The 25,535-nt window shown below is 41.5% G+C and overlaps 4 protein-coding genes across 4 annotated transcripts in view; 2 read left to right on the forward strand and 2 right to left on the reverse strand.

The window, feature by feature from the left end:
* LOC124227097 (uncharacterized) overlaps nt 1-2,593 on the forward strand; it is a 29,527-nt gene extending 26,934 nt beyond the window's left edge. The window contains exon 7 of the mRNA XM_046640996.1: nt 2,244-2,593. Coding sequence (XP_046496952.1) covers nt 2,244-2,573 — 330 coding nt within the window. The 3' untranslated portion in view covers nt 2,574-2,593. The remainder of the gene's footprint in view (nt 1-2,243) is intronic.
* Nucleotides 2,594-6,644: 4,051 nt separating this feature from the next.
* Nucleotides 6,645-25,535, reverse strand: part of LOC124227098 (uncharacterized) — a 28,078-nt gene continuing 9,187 nt past the window's right edge. Inside the window, exons 3-7 of the mRNA XM_046640997.1 lie at nt 21,963-22,357; nt 21,215-21,624; nt 20,977-21,148; nt 15,677-16,015; nt 6,645-9,225 (exon numbers count right to left, since the gene is read on the reverse strand). Of these exons, the coding sequence (XP_046496953.1) occupies nt 15,696-16,015; nt 20,977-21,148; nt 21,215-21,624; nt 21,963-22,357 (1,297 nt within the window). The 3' untranslated portion in view covers nt 6,645-9,225; nt 15,677-15,695. The remainder of the gene's footprint in view (nt 9,226-15,676; nt 16,016-20,976; nt 21,149-21,214; nt 21,625-21,962; nt 22,358-25,535) is intronic.
* Nucleotides 20,867-21,613, forward strand: LOC124226061 (histone H1.3). Its single transcript, XM_046638865.1, has one exon. The coding sequence runs from the start codon at nt 20,937-20,939 to the stop codon at nt 21,600-21,602; it is 666 nt and encodes a 221-aa protein (XP_046494821.1). The 5' UTR covers nt 20,867-20,936; the 3' UTR covers nt 21,603-21,613.
* Nucleotides 21,606-23,344, reverse strand: LOC124226076 (histone H2A type 1-H-like). Its single transcript, XM_046638881.1, has one exon. The coding sequence runs from the start codon at nt 22,342-22,344 to the stop codon at nt 21,955-21,957; it is 390 nt and encodes a 129-aa protein (XP_046494837.1). The 5' UTR covers nt 22,345-23,344; the 3' UTR covers nt 21,606-21,954.

Here is a 25,535-nt window from a genome sequence, read left to right on the forward strand (position 1 = left end):
TTATTAGTAACAGGCCTAAAGTGAAAACAACTTAATGTCTTTCACCTGAGGAATAGCTGAATGAATTCTCATATATCCATACAATTGAATCTTACTCAGCAATAAAAGGGCGGGCTATTGATACATGCAACAACCTGGATGGATCTCAAAGGCATAATGCTTAGTGAAAAAAAGCCAGTCTCAAATGGTTCCATATTGTATTATTCTATTTATATAACATTCTCAAAGTGACAAAACTAGAGATGGAGAATAGATTAGTGATTGCCGCAGGACAGAAGTGGATGTGACTATTGTTGGGCCAGGGGAAATTTCCCCCCACCCGTCTAGGTTCTTCTGGCTGATCTAATAATTAAATTGACCCAAAACAGATTAACAGGGGAAATAAGTCTAATTCATGTGCATGGAGGTCTTATAGAAAGGGGACCTGAAAAAATGACCAAAGCAAGCAGCTTTTATACATTTTAGACAAAGAAACAAATTTGTGAGGAATTGACAAGACAGAGAAATTTAGGCTTAATTAGTAAAGAAGTAACAAGGTTTGTTCACTAATTAAGCACTTCACTCATTAGTGCTTAATTTGTAAAGTAACAAGGATTGTTTATATAGGCTTCTGGGCCTGAATTCCCCATCACTGGCCATAAGGATGCCTCCACCTCCAGCTGCAGGGAGGGAATCTTTCACACAGCAGATTTATTTCCTGCTTTCAGGGGAGCAGAGAGGTTCAAAGTGCTCTTTTTGCATCAGCTGCTTCTCAAGTAATTTTAATTTAAAATAATCAATATGGCATTGTGGGATATTTTGGGGCGGCTTGCTGTGAGCCCCAACACTATAAAGGGGTGACAGAAGGAGTTCCTCGGTGATGATGGAACAGTTTTGTGTTGGCATATGTGGTTACATAAATTTATAATGGGACAAAATTGCATAAGAGTATCCTCACACACATACACACAGACATGCAATTGAGTGCATGTAAAAACTGGTGAGACCTGGATAAGGCCTGTAGTCAAGTTAACAGTAATTTGCCAATGTCAATTGCCTGGTTTTGATATTATAATACAGTTATATAGGATGTCACCATTAGGGGAAACTGAGTTCAAGGGAATTCTATTTCAAAATAACAAGGTAACAAAAAGCTGTTGACAATTCTACAACAGTTGCTACTTTGTATGCTTGGGATTCCAAGGCTTGCTTAACAAATGAAGGTGACTTTTTTCATATAAACAGCAGTTTTTCACTTTCTTCTGGCTGTTGTAGTGGTGACACATCCGTTGGTCTGAGGTTTGGTTCATTTATGTTGGTACATGATTTTGTAGATATTGCTGCCCCTACCTCAAAAGTACTTCAAAAGTAAATTGAGTTTCAAAATTTGTAATCTCAATTTACAAGGTTACTGTTTGTTGGGTTTGTCGATGCGAATAATCTATAATCAATCTATAAATCAAAACTGGGGTGAGTTTATTATGAGCCAGATCTGTGGATTAGCCCCATTTCTATGGAAGGGCACCAAAGAAATGGGGTGTACAGAGTGGTTATATACCATCTTAGAATAAAGAGCATACATCACATATGACAGGAATGTCTCTTTTACAATAGTCATGGGAAACAGATCGGAGGTCAGCAGGTCAGTGGTCACAAGGTGAGCACAGCAGGTCAGTAATTAATCCTTAGTTCCCAGGAAGAGGTGCTTATTATTAAAGAAATGACAATATGGGGGGGGAGTTATATCCCAATCTTTAGGGGCACATTCTTGTCTTTGGGACATTGTAAATATTTAAGGCAGACATACAGTGCATGTTCAACAGGCCACGTCAGCCCCTTTTGGAAAAACAAGATTAGGCCAAATTAGTTTTAAACCAAATGGCTTCCTCATATACTCCAATATATCCTATGGCTTGTCATTTATATCAGGTTGCTTGGCAATATTTACAAATTCCTTTGTTTCAATGCCAGTGTGGCAAGTGATCCAAGAATATATGTGGAATGGATACATCTTTAAACTCACATACACATACATAAATGAGGTAATTCCTTTTGTGTGCATGTTCGACACTTCCGTTTAGAGTTTCTTACTTTCTAAATAGCAGTATATCTCCCTGCTGAGTGTTTACTTTAGGCCTTAGAAGCAAGGGGCGGGGACTCAGGGAAGTTTGCCGCCTTTTCTGGTCTTTCAGTTTTCAAAAAGGTCCGCACAACTGTTACATAAGAGGCTGCAGGGAGCTGGCGCTTAAGTCGTCCAGTTGTAGCAGTCACTTGTTCTCACCATGTCAGGTCGTGGCAAAGGCGGAAAGGGCCTCGGAAAAGGGGGCGCCAAGCGCCACCGCAAAGTCCTCCGCGACAACATCCAGGGCATCACCAAGCCCGCCATCCGGCGTCTGGCCCGCCGCGGCGGCGTTAAGCGAATTTCTGGTCTCATCTACGAGGAGACCCGCGGGGTGCTCAAGGTTTTCCTGGAGAACGTGATTCGAGACGCGGTCACCTACACCGAGCACGCCAAGCGCAAGACGGTCACCGCCATGGACGTGGTCTACGCGCTCAAGCGCCAGGGGCGCACTCTCTATGGCTTCGGAGGCTAAGCTTAAGTTGGCAAGCTGTTTCCAACAGCAACGCTAAAGGCCCTTTTCAGGGCCACCTACATTTTCTACGGAAGAGCTGACACTTGCTCTTGGGTGCTGCTCGGCGGGTGGCTTGGTGGCACAAAATAATTGCTCATGTGTAGTTGGGTCAAGTCACTAAAACGTTACAGTCCTACAGGTGTTTGTTTAAGCTGTTTACCAATGTAGCATCTAACACTTTCAAGACGAACAGAAGCATACTGGTTAAGCATTGCCACGCAGCTGGTAGGTAAAGAATCAAGAGTTTGGGGTGTGGAATTTTGCGGGCTGCCTCAGCGTCACAGATTGCCCTTTTCAAGGTGGTGTACTAAATTTTTTTACTAAGAGTGAGATTATATAGGGTGAATATTTTCTAGTTTGTTTTGGGGATGGTGTTAGGGTGGGCACCCCCTGCATATTATATACTGCCTAATCAAACCTATTAGATAACTAGAATAAACACTAATTAGCATAAACCTTAGTGTATGCCATTCTGAATGCATTTGTTGCACACAGATTTCATTCTGTGTTAAAACCTATTTTTGATGAGACAATCAAAACATTAGAAAATCATTCTGCAAACCAATGAAATAATTAATTCAAGCAAGGGTTATCCACTAATGCCAAAATCTTTAGGAAAAAAGTTGGGGAACAGTATATTCACACGGTGCCAAGTATCCCCACGCATTGCTATTTGCAAAGGGAAAGACGGATCCACGGTAGAGCGATGGCCCCTCACGTTAACCAAGTGAGTGAAGTCAGCAACATTAGAAGTAACCAATCCCGAATTATGTGCCTCCCCTTGTGGACTGTATAGATCGTCACCTTTGACAAAGGTGTAACAGAGTACAGGAGACAAACGAGCTAAACACCATCAGAAGGAGAAAAAGAAATCAGAATTCAGAATGTGGGATGAGTTTGTTCGGTTTCTTCAAAAACTCGTCATAAAAGAAAAGTTGGGAGACTGTTCAACATTAAGAGACTAAAGCAATGTAACAACTAAACACAATGTGTTAATTGAGTCTTGGCTCTAAAAATAAAGTTATAAAAGGCATTTTGGAGACAAGTGAAGAAACTTGAATGTGGACTGGACAGTAGATCATTTTATGAATTTTTTTTTTTAGGTTTGATAATGTTGAGATAATGTGGAGAATTCCCTTATTCTTATGAGTTAGATACTGAAACATTTAGGGGTAAATCTCATGATATCTGCAGTTTACTTTCAATTGGTTCAAAAAACTGAATCAAAAAATTTACTTTCAAGGGGTCATTTCAAAAGAATGTATATACATGGAGACATATACACAATAAAGGTACATTACGCTCAGTTATTGAATATGGTGGCAGTTATAAGGATGATTGACCAACATATGTTTTATCTTTTTAATTTGTTTGAATATTTTTTATGATAATAATTTGGGGAAAATTAAACAGGTGACAAAATGTTTTGAAAATTGATCTGTGTCATTATGAGAGATCGTCTGAGCAGGTGCGTGTAAAGAGCTGTTGCCTGCAGAGAGCAGATGGAAGCAGCAGGACCCTCAGCTCCATGAAAGAGTTACAGGTTATCTTCTGATACACAGAGATGATGGCCGATGGCTAGGAGAGAGAGAGACACCAGCATTTTATTCCAGGAAGAGCCTCACGAGCTGACTGTCCCTCGTGACGGCCCTATAAGGCCCAGAATGAATGCCAGGCTTTTCAGCTTCAGAATCTCTCTTGTTTTACTTCCTGTACAAGCAGGCTTTTGAGGGAAGGGGTTCAATTTAGCTCGCTTTCCAGATAATTTATAAATAAGAATGCTAACGTATTAAAACTAAAATGACGGCCCGCCCGGTGGTGCAGCGGTTAAGTTCGCACATCCTGCTTTGGCCGCAGGGGGTTCACCGGTTCGGATCCCGGGTGCGGAGAAGGCGCCTCTTGGCACACCATGCTGTGGTAGGAGTCCCACATATAAAGTAGAGGAAGATGGGCACAGATGTTAGCTCAGGGCCAGTCTTCCTCAGCGAAAAGAGGAGGATTGGCAGCAGATGTTAGCTCAGCGCTAACCTTCCTCACAAAAACAAAAACAAAAAACTAAAATGAATGTTCTGTCTGAAATTGTAGACTCAAAGAGCTGAGGACTTCAGAACCTGTACAAGAGCTGTAGAGAGAGATTAAATGACTTGTCTAAGGTCACCTAGCTGCTTAGGACTGAAATCCACAGTTTCTGACAGAAGGCCGTGCTCTTTTTACTAAACATCTGCTTAGCTGGTAATCATCCATTTGTTTACAGATTGTGGTTTACTCAGACTAATATTAAGGATTTAAAACTTACATTTCTCCAAAGCTAAGGGTTTGGTTCTTAACTGCTATGTATGCCACACTGATATTCTTGGTCAGATACTAGGTCACAGTCTCATCACAACCATGTAGGGAAGAGGAAAAAGAGTTGGGTCTCCTCTCAGGATATTTCCTCTACCTTTACTCAGCACACTCAGATGTCCTGAGCATGCACTGTGTGTCAGGTACTGTGCTAGGCGCTGGTGTTAACAGTGACAAACTAGAATGGGGCCTACTCAAAGGGAACTTATGTTCTCATGACAGGAGACAGAAAACATGCAGATGCATAGAGATTGTAATTTTAGATGGTGAACAGGGCTGTGAACGAAATAAACTGGGTGATGTCATAGCTGGCACCTGGGGAGTGGACGATTTTAGATAGGAAAGCCAGGAAAGGCCTCTTGGAGGAGCTGGCATTGTACTTAGTATCTGAAGTTTGAGAGGGAGCCAGGCCAAGGATGCTCCAGGCCGGAGGAACTGCAAGAGAACAGCTCAAGGTGAGAAAAGCTTTGTGCGTTCCAGAAACAAAGGGGCAGCCCGTGTGACTGGAGAAAAGGGAGCAGGAGCAGCCGATGCTGCGCAAACTGAAAGCCTACCAGGAACTAAGTAAGAAAAGTAGCCAGGGACCCCTGCTTATAGGATCCTGCAGCTGTGGATCAGGATTTTGGATTTGATTCACACAGAGGAGGAACATGATCAAATTTAGGTTTCATGTGTCAAAAGATTCACTCTGGAGACGGGACCTCAGTACTTTAGTGGAGGTTGGAGTGGATGCAAGTGCAGAGCAGTGTGGAGGGTATTAGAAGGGCAGGCAAGAGAGGAATCTGCCTTACCTTAAGGTGGTGCAGGGGGTGGGTTTGGAGCATGGGAAGGTGGAAAGAAAAACTGAGTTTCACTGTAGGATTATTTTACTTGGAGGGCCAACTAATCTTTAGACTCATCACATTCTTTTCTTTTCATCATGCTGGATCCCCACTGAAAAGTTCTTTTCATCTCCTTTTGTTTTTATTTATTTATTTTTTTTAAAGATTGGCACCTGAGCTAACATCTATTGCCAGTCTTCTTTTTTTTTCTTTTTTCCTTCTTCGCCCCAAAGCCCCCCAGTACATACTTGCATATTCTAGCTGTAGGTCTCCCTGGTTGTGCCATATGGGACGCTGCCTCAACATGGCCTGATGAGCAGTGCCATATCCACACCCAGGATCCGAACCAGTGAAATTATGGGCTGCCCCAATGGAGCACACGAGCTTAACCACTCAGCCACAGCACCAGCCCCTTCACTTTCTTTTGAAATAAGCCACACGAGTCTTCCAGTAACCTGTCTTCATGTTGACTGATACACAGTTTAAGGGTAAATGTTTATTTATTTTTTCATTTATTGGACAAATATTTCTCGAGCACCTGCTGTGAGCTAGGCACTGAGTATAAAGACAAACATGACAGGCGCAAGCCCCACAGCAGCTGCCATATATCACAGGGTAAAGAAGGAAGCGGGCGACGGAGCACGGCGCTGCTTCACCAGGAGAGAAGAGCCAGGTGTGCCCCTTTCTTTCTAACACATACTAGTTGGTGTCCTTGTAGGCACACACCTTCTGTTATTAAGACCAGTTATTAAGACTAGTAGCTATACATGTTTATCGAGAGTCTCTTGTAGGGAAGAAAAATGATTTTCCCTCTACCCTTCTGAGTTCTTAGCTGAGACCCTTATAATAAATGACAGATTAACGAAAGAAAAACAAACAGAAAATTTATTAACATGTATACCTCATGTACACATGGGCAATACCCAGGGGAAAATAAGTAACTCAAAGAGGTGCCTTAGAATTGAGACTTAACTACCCTCTTAATAGGGAAAGGAGAGGGGAGGTGTAGGCCTCTTAGAGGAGAGAGGTGATTTTTAGAAAAGAGGTCTGGACCCTTAGAATAGATAGGAGATATGACAGTTTGTGACAAGGTATGTCTGGATGTGGTGTCGGCCACTAGTCTCCTCTCCGGCAATAAGAGTCAATCCTCTCTGATGAAACTCCCAGGGAAAGGATTTATGATAAGTGAGATCCTTTTGGAACATCTGTCTTCAGGCAGATAAGCAGATATCAGAGAAAGCCTCTCCTTGCATTTACTGTTTTTCAAGTGCTTAGAGCTCAAAATAATCCACATACCAAAGCAGCATATTTTGGGCTGGCATGTCCTGAACTCCTACAGTTGTATTTTAGGGTGGCATGTTATGCCATACTTCACTCTTCATACCCTCTAAAGTTCAGAGATCCAAACTGGGTTTGCAGCTACGTACATTCTTTATCTCAGCATTATGTTAGCACTTTTGGACAGCGTTCAAGTTACACTGCTAAATTATCTCACATTTTATAACATGATTTTGGAAATATTCTTAAATCTTTTTCCATGATTATGTTTTCCTACTGTGAAATACACAGTAAGAATGTGCATAAAACAGGCACACAATATATATTAATAATGCTGATAGAGTGACTACCCGTCAGCCACCTTTCTGGTTAGGAAGTAGATGTTGCCACTTCCTCAGTATCTTAGAAGTTTCCTGTATGTCTTCCGGTTTTCCATCCCCTTTCTCTTCATAGACACAAGTATTTTCTTGATTTTTGTGACAAGGATTCTCTTGCCTTTCTTTATAAACTTACATTCTATGTATGTATTCCTCAGTGATATAGTTTAATATTTCTTGTAATTAAACTTCATATAAATTGAGGCACACTGCATATTCTTTTGTGACTTTCTCTTCTGCTTTACATATGCATTGCTGCATAGTGTTCTGCATAACGAATACACCACAATTTATCCAACCTACTGGTGGTAGATAGGCATTCTTTTTCAGCTTTTGGCCATTTCAAATAATCTTGCTCCGAACATTGTCCGACATGTCTCCTGACACTCAACTATGGATCCGGGGTTATGGTGTATCAACGATCATCTTAGGTAACGCCAAAACTGTCTTCTGAAATAATGGTATCAATTGATGCTTTCACCAGGCAGGCGTGCCTGGGACAGCCTGTTATTCTGCATCTTCAACAATACTTATTATTTTCAGAGTTCTTAACTTTTGCCACTTTGCTAGGTGTATAGAATTATCCCATCAGCTTTTAAATTTGCATTTACTCGATTACTAAGGATGTTGAGTATGTTTTAACATATTTATTAATCATTTGATTTTTCTCATTTATGAAGTTCCTGGCCAAGTCTTTTGTCCAATTTCTAAATCTCTTTTCCATTTTTGTTATTGATTTCAATCAATATTGATTTATATGTTCTGGATACTAGCACTTTACTAGTTTTATATTTGTATCTTTTTCAGTTTTATGGTTTATATTTTTGCTCTTCATATAGTGGCTTATGTATACTGAACTCCTTGATTTTAATATAGTCACAATTACCCATCTCGTACTTCATGTTTTTTCTTTTCTTTTTAATGTCTTATTTTAAAAAAATTCTTCTCTAATCCAAGGTCATGATGATATATTTATTTATATTATTTTCTAAAAGCTTCTTTTGACCTTTCACATTTCAGTCTTTAATATTCTTGGTGTAGGTTTTAATTTCATTTGTTTTTTCATGTGGATGTCCAACTATCCGCGCATCATTTATGGAAGACATCATGTTCCTCTTGCAGGTCTGTTACGCCATCTTTATCTTACATTAAGCGCTTCCATGTGTGCGGGCTGGTTTCTGGGTTCTCTACTATACTCTACTTCATTGTCTGGACCTTTACCAACATACTATTTTATCCATTATACCGATCTTCCTCTGCTTGTGATGGGGTTACATCCAGATAAACCTATCATAAATTGAAAATATCTTGATTTGAAAATGCATCTAGTACACCTAACCTACCGAACATCATAGCTTAGCCTAGCCTGCCTTAAATGTGCTCAGAACACTTACATTAGTCTACGCTTGGGCAAAGTCATCTAACATGAAGACTATTTGATAATAAAATGTTGAATATCTCATTTACTGAATAGTGTACTGAAAGTCAAGAACAGAATGGCTGTATAGGTACAGAATGACTGTAAGTGTATTGGCTGTTTACTCTCATGATCATGTGGCTGACTGGGAGCTGCGGCTCCAATGCCACTGCCCAGAATCACGAGAGAGTATCATATGGCATATTGCTAACTGCGGAAAAGATCAAAATTTGAAGCATGGTTTCCACTGAATATGTGTTGCTTTCACACCATCGTAAAGTTGAAAAATCATAAGTAGAACTATGGTAAGTTGGGGGCAGTCTGTAGTTCAATGATCTTCAGTATCTGGCAGCAGGGTCTGTCTTACTGCTTGGCACCTAGAAGGAGATGAAGTATTGATTTGATTAAGAATCCAACTTGGGCATCTCAGAGGTAAAATAATTATGTTTTTTACTCTGGGAACTAGGTTTTACCATAGCAAACTTAGGTTAAGTTCCCAGGTAAAATCCTAGCCAATTTTCACAATAAGACAAAGGAAGATTAAGGCTACTCCAGTTAGGGCATATTAATGTCATATTAGTTTTCTACGGCTGCTCTAACAAATTAACACAAACTTGGTTGCTCAAAAAAAAAAAACCCCCAGAAATTATAATATTACACTTCTGGAGGTGAGAATTCCAAAATGGGTCTAATGATCCTAAGTCAACGTGTTGGTCAAGTTGTGTTCCTTTCTGAAGATTCTAGGGGGGAATTTGCTTGCTTGCTTTATTCAGTTACTAGACGCCACCTGCATTCTTTGGCTTGTAGCCCCTTCCCCCATCTTCAAAGTGCATCACTCCAATCTCTGCTTTCATCATCACATCTCTTCTCTGACTCTGCATCTCATGCCTCCCTTTTATAAGGACCCTTGTGATTACATTGGGCCCACGTGGATAATCCAGAATCATCTCCTAATCTCCAAATCCTGAATTTCAGCCCATCTGCAAAGTCCCACAGGTTCTGGGAATTAGGACATGGACATCTTTTGGGGGGGGATGTACTATTCTGTCTACCATGGCTATACCACGGCATGCCACCCCTAAACATGCCACTTTGGCATATTGATTATTTTGAGCTAAACGGATGTGAAAAACAGCAAATGCAAGAAGGGCACTCTGAACTTCCTTTTTCTTCCTGAAAGCAGGAGAGAAAATTCTCATGTGAAATTCTCATGTTGTCTCTGTACCAGGAGGAAGAAACATTCTTATCACCAGAGATGGGAGTTTAGACCGAGAGAAATCTGTACAAATAGACCTTGTTAAAATAACCCTTATCTTCTTGTAGTCTCTCCATATATTTTAGCTACTTTTCCGCAATTGCCACTCTTGGTTCAACCTAGCATGTCAGTGCTCAGGCCTAGCTTCGTGTTGGATCTTCCTTTTCTTGTGGAGACTCCCTTGTACGCGTAAAATAAAATTTGTATGCTTTTCTCCTGCTACTTTTGCCTCTCCTACATATCACTGTGAAACAACTTCAAATACCTAAAATACACAAAAGCCTACCAGAAAGTAGTTAAAATCATTTAAAACCTTTTTTTTGTATTCACAGTTCTTAGCTGCAAACAAGAAAGTCTGACTCTGATTGGTCACACATTAAATGTGGTGTTTAAAGGGATAGGTAAGAGCATTCTTGGGAGGCCTGATGACTATGGCTGAAAACATGTCTAGGGACAAACCCCAAAACCATGCTGCAGAATTGGCCTGGTGCTGCTTTGTCACAACTGTCACTACTGAGCCAGTATGTGACCCACCTGGAAGCCCTGACTGCTGCCTCTACTTTCAAAGCTGGGTGCTTTTGGTATCTCTTCTCCCAGCAGATGTGGAAGCTCCAAACAGATCTCTGCTGTCCTGTCATCTCCTTTTGGAGAGTGATATAGAACCTGAAGTCAGTTCGCTCACCTGTTGCGCAGCAAGCCAATGTCTCACACCGGGCGTAGTGGAAAAAGTAGGAATTTTATTGTTGCATGTCACTGAGCGAGGAGAGAGGACAGCTAACGCTGAAATCCAAAACTCCCCAGAAAGCTAAAAGGAAAGGTTTTTATTTGGGGTTTTAGGTAGGGGAGGGGAGCATATAGCCTTGCTGGTGCGAGTTTTCCCACCAGCCTGTCTTTGGCCTTGAGACTACCTGCAGAAAGGAGGAAGCCTGCGACCTTGCTGGTCAGCAGCTCTCCCACCAGCCTGTACCTCCTTGTGGGGAGGAGATAACAAATCCAGGTGCTTGTCCTTGGCTGTGTCTGTCTCCATGGAGGATAGTGGATTCTGGAGCCAGGAAGCCAGAGAGTAAGCAGGGAATGAGTGCTTTGGTTTTTACCTGACATATGCTAGGTATAATGTAGGGAAACCGATATCAGGGCTGGTATCAATTGGAGTCTTTTAAAGGTCTGACTGATTGGTGAAGCCTTATAGGCCACATATCTGCAATCTAGCTGTGACAGAGGCTGAGAATTGTTTCAAAGCCTGGGTAAGGGAGGCCAAGTTCTAAGTTGAGAATTGCACAAATTTATAAAGGAGATAGATAGGCCAGTATTTTTCAAACTTTTTGTCCTCCAATTTTCACATTCTAGGTATAAAACAGAACAAAACAAAAACACATATACTTGAAACTAAAATTTTATAACACAATATTTTCACCTATTACATGAGATGGTACATTGATATTTTCTATATATATATTCCATTCCCTTTTTTTGTCCATATCAATGAATATAGATAAATCCAAATTTTAATCTTGGATTCTGAAGCATCACCAATAACACTTTATTAAACATATCATTTTCACTCAAAGTAAATTAATTTGGATAATTAAATCTTTTCATAAAAGATCTGTTGTGGTAACTTTTTCATACTGTACAAATGAATATGCCAAAAAGATAATACCATACATTTTTAGGAAATTTTACATTGTAGAAGAGGCCAATCCTAGTTACAGAACTAAAGAAACAATCTTTTTGGCATCACATTTAAGAAAACAAATACAGAAGAAAAAACACTACTAATTCTTCTTTTATTTTCTTATAATTCATGCCAGCAAAATGAAGTTTAGGAATTCAATAGCAACCATGGCTTTCCATTAAATAGTGATTGAAATATGGCTCACTTTGATTACTTATCAGCTTATGAACGTGTTATTTTTGTGAGAAAATTTTGAGTAAAATATCTTCTTTTGAAGAGGCCATTTTAGACCTGCCTGTAAGAACAAGAAACATGAGACATATTTATTTTTTTACATGCTGTTTGGGACCCATCAAATTGTTTTCATTACCAATTTATGATTTGCAATCTGCATTTTAAAAAGTCTGCAATAGTGATTGGCAGCCACAAGTCTGATATTTGTGCAAAGGAATGGTAAGAGAAGAAAGCTCATTACTGTTAAAAGGGAACAATTTGTATAAAAGTTTAGTAGTGGCCCTGATAGAGTATTCATTTAGTTATTGAACAAATATTGACTAAGTGAATAATACATACCATGTAATTCTTCTAGGTCCTAAGGATACCAAAATGAAAACATGGTCCAAGCCTTCGAGGCATTCAGAGAGGAAAGCAAGTATTAATCATCATCATCACCAGCAACTCTTTGTGAAATGTCAGGAAATCCTAGGTGCTGATTTTTGCCTGGGAAAAATTTTGCTGATTTCCGAGGCAAAATCAGGTAAAGTTCTCCTGATGGAGACTCTTAAAGGAGTGGAGGGGATCAGGAAATCCCACCTCAAAATATGCCGCTTTATATAAGCACTTATATAAAGCATGAGAATTCTTTCGTGCTGAAGACATCTCAGTTCCTGAAGTCTTATTTGCCTAAAGTTAGAGCCTCTCAAAAGAGCTCAATTGTCATAAATCCCCTCCTCAGGAGCAACCCTCGTCTCTTTTTGGAAATGAGAAGTTGGCACCACACCCACACATTGTCACAAACTATCATCTTTCCCATCTATTCTCTTAAAGGCCCATTTGTCTTTCCAAAAAATTACTGGCTTTTCCTTCAGTTTCCCCTACTAAGTTAGGTATATAGACCCCCAATTCTAACCACTCCTTTACTCATCCCTGAGTGTTCCCATGTGTACGTCTGATGCACATGCTAAACTACTGTTTGGTTTACTCTTGTCTTCTGTTAATCTAATTTACAGGGACCAGCCAGAGAACCTAAGATGAGTAGAGGAAACCCATTTTTTTCTTTCCTCCCTTACTGGAGAAAATCTCCAAAAGAATTAAAGGTTATTTGTGGACTAAGAAAGAGTGTATGTAAAAGATATTGTTCACAAGAAGAAAGTTCCAAGTATGACAAGCTGTTCAGTACGTTCAGCTGTAGAAATTGGTGGTGACTGGGGAGAGGGGCTTTGAGACGAAGATGTCCAGGTGAGCAGAAGTCAGATAAAGCACAGGAAATGGAGTTTTATTCTCCAGATGTTAGGAGAACCAGTGAAGGTTTTTTATTTTGTTTATTTTTGCCTGGATGGGATGATCTCTGATTGCAGTGGGATGGAGTGATTGTAGGCTGGGAAGAATGGAGGTAGAGACTTATCCGGAATCTATGGTCACTATAGGGCACTGATAAGAGGCAAAACTTTCCTCTACCCTTTTAGGGTCTCCAGCTGGGCCTAAGAATTAAGCTGACATAAAACAGATGAATAGGAGAAAAACATACAAATTTTATTTAATATTTTTATACATACATAGGAGTCTTCATAGCAAAATTAAGACCAAAAAAGTGGTTAGGCCTAAGTGCTTATATACTAGGTTGAACAGAATAGTAATTGTGAAATAGCAACTCAAATATATGGAGAGACTAAAGGAAGGTAAGAGTTTTCTTTTTTTAAAAGCAATTTTTAAAGATTGGCACCTGAACTAACATCTGTTGCCAATCTTCTTGATTTTTTTCTTCTTCTTCTTCCCAGAACGCCCCAGTACATAGCTGTATATTCTAGGTGTAGATCCTTCTAGTTGTGCTATATGGGACTCCACCTCAACACGACCTGATGAGCGGCGGTACATCTGTGCCCAGGATCCAAACCAGCAAAACCCTGGCCCACCGGAGTGGAGTACCAGACCTTAACAACTCGGCCACTGGGCCGGCGCCTGCTAAGAGTCATTTTAACAAGGTATGTTTGTACAGATTTCTCTCAGCCTTGACTCCTCATCTCTGCTGATAAGAATGTTCTTTTATTGCTAGTATACGGAAGGGATTTAAATCCCTTTTACGTTGAGTAATTATCTGTTTTCAGGAAGAAAAGGAGAGGACAGAGCCCCATTCTTGCATCTGCTGTTTTTCAAGCGCCTTTAGCTCAAAATAATCCTTATGCCAAAGTGGAATATTTTGGGGTGGCATATTCTGCTATCTTTCAGCTGATACTCAGTTCTTTTCTGGGTGCCTGGATGATGTCTCACCATTTACGGCACACTCTGCAAGAGCTGGCTCAGGGAAGATCTAAGATGCTCTAAGAAGCGATGAGAAGAAAGTGTAAGAGATTCATCAGGAAGAATCAGAGACAGAGGAATGGGACCCATAAAACCAAACTGAGAAGAATCATGAACATAGCATCTGGGTCAGGAAGAAAAGTACCAGAAAACTGGTGAGATTTTGAAGCCCGGAGTAATACAGTCAGATGTAGCATAAATTAAATTAAGGTGTAATTTTGGATTTGATACTTAGGAGGTCACTGGTAACCATAGCAAGGGTATTTTTAGTGAGTGATTAGTGCAGAAGTCCTAATTATGAAGAATGACTGAGACTTGGAGATAGTGACTCCAGATTACTCAGGTCTTGAAGATTTGATAAAACGGGATGGATGTAGTAATGGACAGGGCATGGATTGAGAGACACTAAAACTATATGTGGATGGGAAGGAGCCAGTAGAGAGAATATTAAGACTTTAAACTGGTCTATCACTATCATTAGATTAGGATGACCAACTAATCTATTGTCCAGTCAAATAAGTTACTGATAGTGGAAGGTGGCTCCATTAATAACTATCCTAAAACAGGTACAGACTGAAACAATCCCGGCAAACTAGGGTGTGTTTTCAATCTAGATTTAGGATAAATCCAAGGAGAGAGGATTTAGAACACAGGAGGCAGGGTGAACATAGGATGGCCTGAGAGCTATGTCTTCTGCCTGCTGGGAAAATGGAGAGATTAAGGATGCAGTCAGTCATAGAGGGAAAGCCACAGGTTGAGAGAATGCATTTAGAAACATTCAAGTTAAATTCTCAAAGCTTTGGCAATAAATTTAGAAATAAAGCAGTAAGATGATCCAGGAGCTTTTGTCCCCCTAAAGTCCCAAGTCCTCAGTAGCTGACTTTTCAGTTTACTAGCCATGGATCCATCTATGCACAGCTATCCATAGTTCCTGTAGGAAGGACCCTAGAGTTACAAGCCCCAGATGACATGTAGAGGACACTAGCAGCTGGGTTAGTGAGACATTCCAGGAGTGAGTTTTAAACGGTCCTGGAGTAGAATGAAGTCAGTTGCTAACACTTAAACTAGGAAGTCGCTACCATTACTAAATGCAATGTGCTCCAGTTGGCTGGTAAACCCAGCAGCTTCCAACCGCATATTTTCCTTATTTCTGTGCGCATTGAAGAGCCGCCATCTTTGGGAAGTTACTATTAACTACAGAAAAACTAAAACAAAGGCTACCAGACTGCCGAAAAGTGACAAAACTAGCAAAGTTAGAATTACAACAAAAAAGTGACACAAAGCACTCAATGTTACCTTCAAATTTCAGTTAACAGCCCTTCGTGTGACCAAGTGGGTGGCCCTGAGAAGGGCCTTTTGTGAGCGAGCATGGGCTACAGACCTGGGGACTGCGGTGAGGCTTAGCCGCCGAAGCCGTAGAGGGTGCGCCCCTGGCGCTTGAGCGCGTAGACCACATCCATGGCGGTGACAGTCTTGCGCTTGGCGTGCTCGGTGTAGGTGACCGCGTCCCGGATAACGTTCTCCAGGAAGACCTTGAGCACCCCGCGGGTCTCCTCGTAGATGAGACCGGAGATGCGCTTGACACCCCCACGCCGGGCCAGACGCCGGATGGCGGGCTTGGTGATGCCCTGGATGTTGTCGCGCAGCACCTTGCGATGGCGCTTAGCACCTCCCTTCCCCAGACCCTTTCCTCCTTTGCCACGGCCAGACATGATGAAAACTGAGTATCACACTACAGTACCTAACGCTTTGCTGCAACCATTTATATATCAACTCTGCGGACCTTTTAGGAAACTGAAACGGCGGGGGCGGGAACGAGACCTCTACTCCCGCCCCTTCCCTACTCTACTGGGCGTCTATTACTGCCTAACAAGGGAAGGGGGCGGGGAAACGCGATTCAGTAGCTGACTGTTTCCTGTTTCCTGGTAGCGGTCCGGAGTCTGGTTTCTGTGGCCTCTAGTCTTGTGCCTGTGGGTTTTCTCAAACAACAGATATTGTACAAGTCTCCTAACCACTTTTATGGTTTATAAAAAGGAGGCAGCAGCACTACACTTGTCTACCAAACGGAGAGATGCCATAATAAAATTACTTGTAGAAGTTCTTTGTGAGTGTTCTTTTAAATATAAAAGCACTAATTCTTACATTCCCAGCAATATTTACATTATTAAATTTAGCCTATCGTGGAACGTTCCATTTTGGCAGAGCATATACATATACATCATTTTCAGCATTCCTAATAACGAGGGAGCTCTAGGAAAGGGAACCAACGTTAACTGAAATTCTGCTCTTTGCTCCCTAATTTATAAAGCACTATTTGCACCGTAAAGATGAAGAATCCCACATTTGGAGAGCTAATCCTGTGTTAATAAGGGCTATTGTTGGAGGTATAACTGAGGCTCGTTTCTGGAGTCTTAGGACATTGCCATCTACCATTGATCTATGCCAGGAAAGAACTGAAGGTACATAACGGTGAATAAAAGTTTGCAAATTAACAGAATTAACAAAATAACACTAATAAACTGAAATACTGTCCAAGTAAAAAGAGTAACTGAAGTCATGTTGCACAGACAGATGATCGGTTGATAGGTTTAATAGACAAATGCCAATATTTGCTCATGTTGCACACATTCACATTGAGTAGCTTTTACGTACTACAGGTGTCATTTTTAAAAATTCCCTCTGTGCTGTTGCTTAGCATATAGGTAGTCAGATTATTCATTTCCTTGAGTGAGAGACAATTTGAGATTTAGCTCAGGTACAGTTATCTGCAGACTCAGACAGTGATCTCACATGCTCTCTTTTTTGAGAAAGGCACCAAACAAGAACCACTGATTCATTCACTCAACAATTTAGGGTCTACTCTATGCCAAGAATGGTGTACAAATTCCAGCTTCACAAAGACAATCACACATGTTCTTTTAAAGAACTCAAAGTCTAGTTGAGGGAAGAGAAAAAATACACTCAGGGTTCCGGGTCAGACACCAGTCCGGCTTACTCCTAGTTTCAACCTAGTAGTGATGTGTGGAGCAGCCACATCCTGCAACATTAGCATCACCTGGGAGCTCGTTGGACTTACAGAATTTCAGGTGCAGCTCTAAGTTCACTGAATTGATATTGCATTTTTAAAAAATGTCCAAGTGGTTGGTATGCTCAATGAAGTTTGAGAAGAGTTGTTTTAAAGTTGTGTTGTCCTACGTTACCCACTAGCCACATGTTCTCATTTTAATTTAATTAAAATAAAAAAATTACAAATTAATTTCTTCAGTCACTTTAGCCACATTTAAGTGCTCAATAACGACATGGAGGTAGGGTCTATCCATTCGACAGTGTAGAGACAGACCGTTTCCAGCATTGCAATAAGTTCTATTGGGCTGTGCTGTGATAGAAAATTTCTTCTGAAGAACATCTAGTCCAGCCTGGGAAAAGCAATGGGGTAGATATTTGAGTATGAGGCTTACTGTAGGAAGTGAGGATTGGAGTATTTTTGAAGTATAATAGAAATGAGCCAATTTCTGGGTGTACCTAATATTACAGATAGAGAGAGGGACATACAGAAAGAAAATTGGAAGCTGGTCAGTAGTAATGCCACTTTTAGGAAATAAAATTAGTAAGATATAACTGTGCTTGGAGCAGAGTTTCAAGTGAAAGCATCCTCAGGTGAGACCTTCTCATAAGAAATTAAAATAGAGGTGATTTCTCACGGCCCTTGTGAAAACATTTGATCCTTACACAATGCTCGATCTGCTATATAGCCCTTATTTTTTCTTTGCCCTTTTTAGTATTTATTCAACGTAGTCACTCTTCTCCTTAAAGCTTTGAAATTCACTGAATTTTGGAATAATTAAGCACAGCCCTTGTGGATTGACCTGGTGAGTGCTACCTATGTCTCTCACAGTCATTTGCTGTGGTAAGTGGGGGAGGGGTCACACCGAATTTGAGAGAATATGAAGTCATAAGTGAGATATCCATCACTTATCTAACCATAGTTTTTCTCAGTCTTTTTTTTTTGGTGAGGAAGATGGGCCCTGAGCTAACATATGTTGCCAATCTTCCTCTACTTTTTTATGTGGGATGACTTGACGAGGGGTGCTAGGTCCGCACCTGGGACCTGAACCTATGAACCCCAGGCAGACGAAGCAGAGTGCATGAGCTTGATCACTACAGCACTGGGCTGGCCTCTAGTTTTCCTCAGTTATTTTTTACATCTATAAAATAAAGGGTTCCAGTCTTAGTCTAGTGGAAAATCCACTGTTCTCAGATATATACAGATTTAGAATTCAAAACTAATAAACACAACCTTTTTGTGGACTACCAAAGTAATAGGTGAAACTTTTCCAGTTTATTGTCCCATGGGGTGATCCAGCTTTCAAGAACCTTGTCCACACCACAGTTACAGAGAGGATAAGTACCTGGGTCTCAAGCAGTAAGAGTAGCTATGTGCAGCACAGCCCCATCCTTCTATAAACATCTGGGGAAGAATTTTTCCTATGAAATCAAGTCTCAACTATTGCCCTCCAGGAAGGGCAGAGATTACCTACAAACAATTAAGGAAATCGCCCTTAGCCCCAGTCTCTTCCTACTTATTTGGAACCTAACTAGCCATGGGAACCAGTAAGAGTTGCACAAGAATGAAATGGTGACATCTGCTGTAGAAAGAACTTTTCACTTATCTTAAATTGAGTATATGTAACTCAGGAAGCAATTCCAGCAATTATTCAACAACTGATGTTACAACTACAATGATGACCAAAATAGTAAACTCTTAAAAATCTGAATTTTAATTGTATTTGAAGTCTAGATAATAATAGTCTCTGGACTGAAAAGAAAAAGGGCCTATATAATGTTTGCAACCACTGCTATTGACAACAATGCTATTGTGGATGACAAAAAGCCCCTTCCTCTAGAAACCCAGAGAATGTCTGCCTAGGGAGAATTAGATGCTGCAGATACAATCCTATAAGCTTACCTCTTCATACACAGTGTTTGTATTTGATATATAACATGGTCTTAAGTTCCAGAGACTTGATTTCAGTCACCGCCAGCCAATAAAAGTCTATTTAAAAACAAGCCAATTGCTTCTTATGGAATTAGTTAAGTGTAGAGAGATGACATTTTTACAGTTGATTATTGTATCTTGGATTTATACGAGAAAATTTGCGTAACCATTGAATGCAGACCAGAATAACTAGGTTTTTGGAAATGGGAGAATTAATTAGAAGAAACATAATACCAGAATACTTTTCATCTTTATTTTAATAAACATGGGGTTGAATTTCAGTATCTGATTATTTGGTGGATATTAATTTTGTGCTTAATTATCCAATATTTACCTAATTCCATTAGCTCTGTTGTGTGGCAAACCAAGAAAGATGGAGTCTTAAAATCGGTCATGTTTGCTATGAAATGTTTGCTCAACTCCTTAGGAGGACATATTCAGCTAATTAATTTAGGCTGTGACAGCCTAGTTCATATTTTGTTAGTAAAAAGCCCAGGGAGAATTATGAACATTCAGAAACTGATTTAAAAGAGAACTTTTTTCTTTCTAATCCTCTGTGTCCCTACTTGGAATGTTGAAAAACAGTCAAATCAAATTTGCATTTTAAATATTATCTTGAAATATAGGAAATATGCACAAGATTATACGCTAAATATTGCAGGAAAAAAAATCTTAGGGACATGGTGTCTGTCAAGCACAATTTTAAGGAGATAGAATAGAAACACATGATCTCACAGTGTTCTTCAGCTCCCAGCTGGTAAAATGATGCACAACTCTCATTCTGTTGCTTCATGATTCACTTCTCTTCTTTGTTGATGGGGTGGCTGATCTCTAAAGCCTATTCTAGGTCTGAAAAATCTAGTTTAACAATTTTTTAAGAGGATTGGTGACTCTATTTAAAACAGTTTATGTAGAAAACGAATGGCGCAACCTCACCCCCCTCCCTTCCTAAAATGTTTAAATCACCAAAACTAGGAGATCAAAGGCAGTTTACACACTGTTCACTCAAATACTTAAAAATAAAATCTATCTTTTATAAAATAGTTATCCGTCTTGTGCGTAGAATTTTCTACCCCAGTGCCAATTCCCAGTGCTTAGTGCAAAGAACTTGCGGGAGAGCTGTGCTATTGCTCCCGTGAAAAATCCGATTTTCCTTCTTTATTTGAGTAAAAATGAGTTTATTTATATAAAGTCGCAAAGAAAAGAATGTGCAGAACATTTCCCTGGAAGAAAGATTTGCAAAGGGAACAGAGAGAAATAGTATTTTTAAAGAAAATCTGAAAGTTGTCTCAATTTGACCGAAGTTTTCAAGAGAGTTGGGGGAATCAGGAAAGTTTCAGGGTGCCCGTTTTGAAACTAGCTATAACAAATGAGGCAGGAATGAAGCCTGGAGACTCTCGGATCCGTTTCCCCCAAATCCCTAATTATTTCATGCCCAGATTTCTTATATTTTTCTTCTTTTTTAAGGGGCAAGAAACACAGCCACACGGCAGAGCCGAGGAGCCCTTCTCTGCTGCGCGGCGCACGGAGCAGGAACCAATCATCACTCAGCGACTCTCTATATAAACCCCCAGCCACCAGCGCCCGGGACACGCCGTTCTGACAGTTTACGCTTACTTTTTGTCTTCCCTGGCAAAACAGGAAAATGTCGGAGACTGCTCCAGTGGCTCCCACTGCTCCAGCACCTGCAGAGAAAACACCTGTTAAGAAGAAGGCGAAGAAAACGGGCGCAGCTGCTGGAAAACGCAAAGCGTCCGGGCCCCCGGTGTCCGAGCTCATCACCAAGGCTGTGGCCGCTTCCAAGGAACGCAGCGGTGTGTCCCTGGCCGCACTCAAGAAGGCGCTGGCGGCAGCTGGCTACGATGTAGAGAAAAACAACAGCCGTATCAAGTTGGGTCTCAAAAGCCTGGTGAGCAAGGGCACCCTGGTGCAGACCAAGGGCACCGGCGCTTCGGGCTCCTTTAAACTCAACAAGAAGGCTGCCGCTGGGGAAGCTAAGCCCAAGGCCAAGAAGGCGGGCGCGGCCAAGCCCAAGAAGGCTGCTGGGGCGCCCAAGAAGTCTAAGAAGGCCACAGGCGCGGCTACCCCGAAGAAGAGCGTCAAGAAGACCCCCAAGAAAGCGAAGAAGCCGGCGGCGGCCGCTGGGGCCAAAAAAGTGGCCAAAAGCCCGAAAAAGGTGAAGGCAGCCAAGCCCAAGAAGGCAGCTAAGAGTCCAGCAAAGGCCAAAGCTCCTAAGCCCAAGGCAGCCAAGCCGAAATCTGGCAAGCCGAAGGTTACGAAAGCGAAGAAGGCGGCGCCAAAGAAAAAATAAACTTGCAGCGGGAAGTCCCTTTCTGAAAATCTCAAAGGCTCTTTTCAGAGCCACCCACTAATTTCAGGTAAAAGAGCTTAACTGAATGTTTTTGGTAACCACCATAGCAAGCAACAGGTAGCTAAAGGATCGCTTACGATTTTTCTTACCGTTTTTTTAAAAAATTACCGCCGTCATGTGATTGGCCAGCTGATCACTTACTGCGGCAGGGTGGAAAGATGAGCGCGCACAAACATGCGCGCGCACTGCTGGGCTTTCAGAAGTCTATGAATAACTCCATAGTTACAGTCCTCTGAGAATAATTTTTGGTGGCTCTGAGAAGAGCCTTTGGCTTCTGATACAAGTCTAAACTTCACTTGCTCTTAGCCTTGTGGTGACTCTCGGCCTTCTTGGGCAGCAGCACGGCCTGGATATTGGGCAAGACTCCGCCCTGCGCGATGGTCACGCGCCCCAAGAGCTTGTTGAGCTCCTCGTCGTTGCGGATGGCCAGCTGCAGGTGACGCGGGATGATGCGCGTCTTCTTGTCGCGGGCCGCGTTGCCCGCCAGCTCCAGGATCTCGGCCGTCAGGTACTCCAGCACCGCCGCCAGGTACACCGGCGCGCCGGTCCCGACCCGCTCGTCGTAGTTCCCCTTGCCGAGCGGGCGGTGCACTCGGCCCACGGGGAACTGCAGCCCGGCCCGAGAAGAGCGGGTCTTGGCCTTAGCACGAGCTTTACCACTCTGTTTCCCGCACCCAGACATATTAGAAGACAGGCTGTAATTCTCAATAATCTAGTCTGCGAATGGGGTTATTATAGTCTCTGGATGTTTCGTAAAATTTCCTTTTCCATTGGTTTTCAGAGGCGAGTGTTAGCCAATCAGAATGTACCCCTGGACCTATTGGCATGGGCTATAGAGAGAGAAAATATGTACCGCACCAATCAGAGATTGAGATATTAAAACTTGTACATATAGTGAAACAGATGACAAGCTTGGATTTTTTTCCTTGAGATCAATGGAGTCCTCTTTGGGAGGCTATTCACTCTGTGCTTATTCCACCTAAATCTGTATAATTATGGCTACTCCCTCGATGTTAAGCGATAGTAAAAAGTGTAAAAGTCATCTCCGGCGGTTGATGAGTTACTGTATTTGACAAATTCCTTGCCCACAAGTTGTTGAGAGGACACAGGGAGCCATGATTGACTGTATAATAGCTCTTCGGTGAATAGGCAAGAAATAGGGAGTGAGGAGGGAAAAAGGAACCTTTGGAAAGGCAGCGTGGTTGATTAGCGAGCTCCTGAAGATGGGGTAACCAAGGTGAAATAAATGGGCTCTGGAAAGATGGGTTGACCTGTTCTACCATTTCCACTTCATCCCCAGGACTGAGGTTTTGTTTTTTTTGTTTGTTTGTTTTAAATTTCAGGGAAACCCACTTAATTTTAGGGGCAAATTTGAGAAAAATCTGAGTTCTTCACACCTTTGTGGGGCTATAAACCTAGATGGGGAAAAATGATTTATTTTCACAAACTCTAAATGCAGTTTAGTATTTCCTTCAATTAAGCGTGTAGACAACTAATCACGAGGGACTGTGCAGTACCGTTGACGTTTTTCAACAATGGCAACCACAAATGTTTCCCTACCACGTTGCAGTTCTTGCAGAGATCTTGAAATAGTTTACACTGGTTCTGAATCGTTGAAACTGACGTTATTCCACTTGCTGCTCTTTGTTGATGTTACTAATGAAACATTGTGTTCCATTAATTGTGTTACTAATGAAAGACATATAATACATACTTAAAAGAAATACATTTTGGTAACTGTGTTGTAATGCGGCTTTCTTATCCCGCATGCTTTGTGTACTTAAAAACATCATTTCGAGGGGCCGGCCCTGGGGCCAAGTGGTTAAGTTGGTGTGCTCCGCTGCAGGCAGCCCAGTGTTTGGTAGGTTCAAATCCTGGGTGAGGACATGGTACTGCTCATCAAGCCACGCTGAGGCGGCGTCCCACATGCCACAACGGGAAGGACCCACAACGAAGAATATACAACTATGTACGGAAGGAGGGGAGGGGGCTTTGGGGAGAAAAAGGAAAAAAATCTTTAAAAAAAACCAAACATCATTTTGAGAAGGTGTCCATAGGTTGCCCCAGACTATCCACAGGGTCCATAGTACCAAACAAGTCATGAAGCCCTGAGCACATCTCCAGTGTGCACAAATACCTCCTGGCTGAAATGCCTCTTCATCTTCTTTGTTTACAGCACCCCAACCCTTATTGGTTAATAGTTTATTAAAGTTTACTATTTATACTTTCTAGAAAAAAAAAAGTACGTAGCCTGTGAGTACCTCTCTAGTTCTTCTAAGCAGAGTTCAATTTTTCCCAATCGCAGCTGCATCCCATAATTTCTTCTTTCTAGCAAGAGCTTGAAAACCTCCTTTTATGAGAGTGGCTTGGTAGAGAAGGAGATCTGGATAAATGGGAGAGTGTGAAATAGTTACTCAAAAGAAGCATTTTGAAAATAAGAGACTGCATAGAGTGGGAAAGATAAGGGGGGAAAGATCTGTGAGGTCTTTAATCCCCCAAATGAGAGAGTTACTCTTTTGATGAAGCGTGATGAAGAACAAGAGAACTATGCAGGAACGTGACATTCAATAAGAGTGGCCAAAATGCCTATATAATATCTCTGTAGCTCCTTACAGTTTACACAGCCCTTCTACGATCACCTTGCTATAAAGCATTTGCATTAGGTCTAGTAAAAATGCTTGTTTTACAGTTAAAAAAAAATTGTGGCTTAGAAAGATGAAGGGGCCCCCCTGTGGCTGAGTGGTCAAGTTCGCATGCTCTGCTTAGGTGGCCCAGGGTTTCACCGGTTCAAATCCTGGGCATGGACACGAAACTACTGCTCTCTAGGCCATGCAAGGCGGCGTCGCACATAGCACAAGCAGAGGCACTCACAACTAGAGCATACAGTTATGTAGTGGGGAAACTTGGGGAGAAGAGGGGGAAAAAAAGAAAGATGAAATGGCCAGAATCACTTTATCAACAAATGGTAGACCTGGGTCCCAAACACAAGTTTCTTTATTCCTAGGGTCGTTTTCTTTACGCTGCTCCCCATCAATAATATCAACTAGAAAAGGAGTGGAGTTCAGGTATTTCTATTTTAGCCTCTTGGTGAGCTATCCAATTCTCAAGCCCTTTGGAATGCATCAGAATCGATTAAACATGATTGAATCAGTGACCTAGAGTTTGACTCTAGTTAATGTAAATTAGTATTTATATTCTTTTCCCTTGGGCAAGCCCTAATTTTCAAGAGAATCAGAATTTGTTTAAATCTTCATCCATCTCCCCAAATTTTTCTGCAGTTAAATCAGATTAAAATGAACATCTTGGGATGGAAGAAGAAGGCTAAAGACATGTTAGTGCCCTGTGTCAGGAAGACGATGGAGAAGGAAGTGCATTCCCAGTCCCTGTATTTCATCCCTAACCCACATCCCCAGGAGGGCCTCCTGAAATGCTCATGCGTGGGTTTCTGATGTTCTTTTGCTGAGCAAAGATGCTCTGTCAGTTATAGCGGAAAACCCCAGGTTGAGGGGCTGGCACCCAGGGGTTTTGTCGGTTTGGATCCCGGTTGTAGACCTAGTACCTCTCACCCAACCATGCTGAGGTGGCGTCCCACACAGCAGAGCCAGAAGGACCTACAACTAGAATATACAATTATATACTGAGGGATTTTGGGGAGAAGAAGGAAGAAAAAAAAAGATTGGCAGTAGATTTTAGCTCAGGTGCCAATCCTTAAAAAAAAAAAAACAGGTTTAGAAATACTCAATAGATTGACATTTAAAGATTGCAAATATCAGATAGACAGGAGCCTGTGCGAGTAGTTCTCACCTAAATACACAGCCAAAAAAATAAGAATTAAAAAAGATGTGTTAGCATGGAAGTTCTGAAGGGCATGTT

Source organism: Equus quagga, chromosome 15 (assembly GCF_021613505.1).
Source record: "Equus quagga isolate Etosha38 chromosome 15, UCLA_HA_Equagga_1.0, whole genome shotgun sequence".
NCBI lineage: Eukaryota > Metazoa > Chordata > Mammalia > Perissodactyla > Equidae > Equus > Equus quagga.

What these genes read in the sequence shown, in the direction of transcription:
- LOC124226061 (XM_046638865.1), top strand. Translation starts at nt 20,937, where the DNA reads ATGTCGGAGACTGCTCCAGTGGCTCCCACTGCTCCAGCACCTGCAGAG.
- LOC124226076 (XM_046638881.1), bottom strand. Translation starts at nt 22,344, where the DNA reads ATGTCTGGGTGCGGGAAACAGAGTGGTAAAGCTCGTGCTAAGGCCAAG.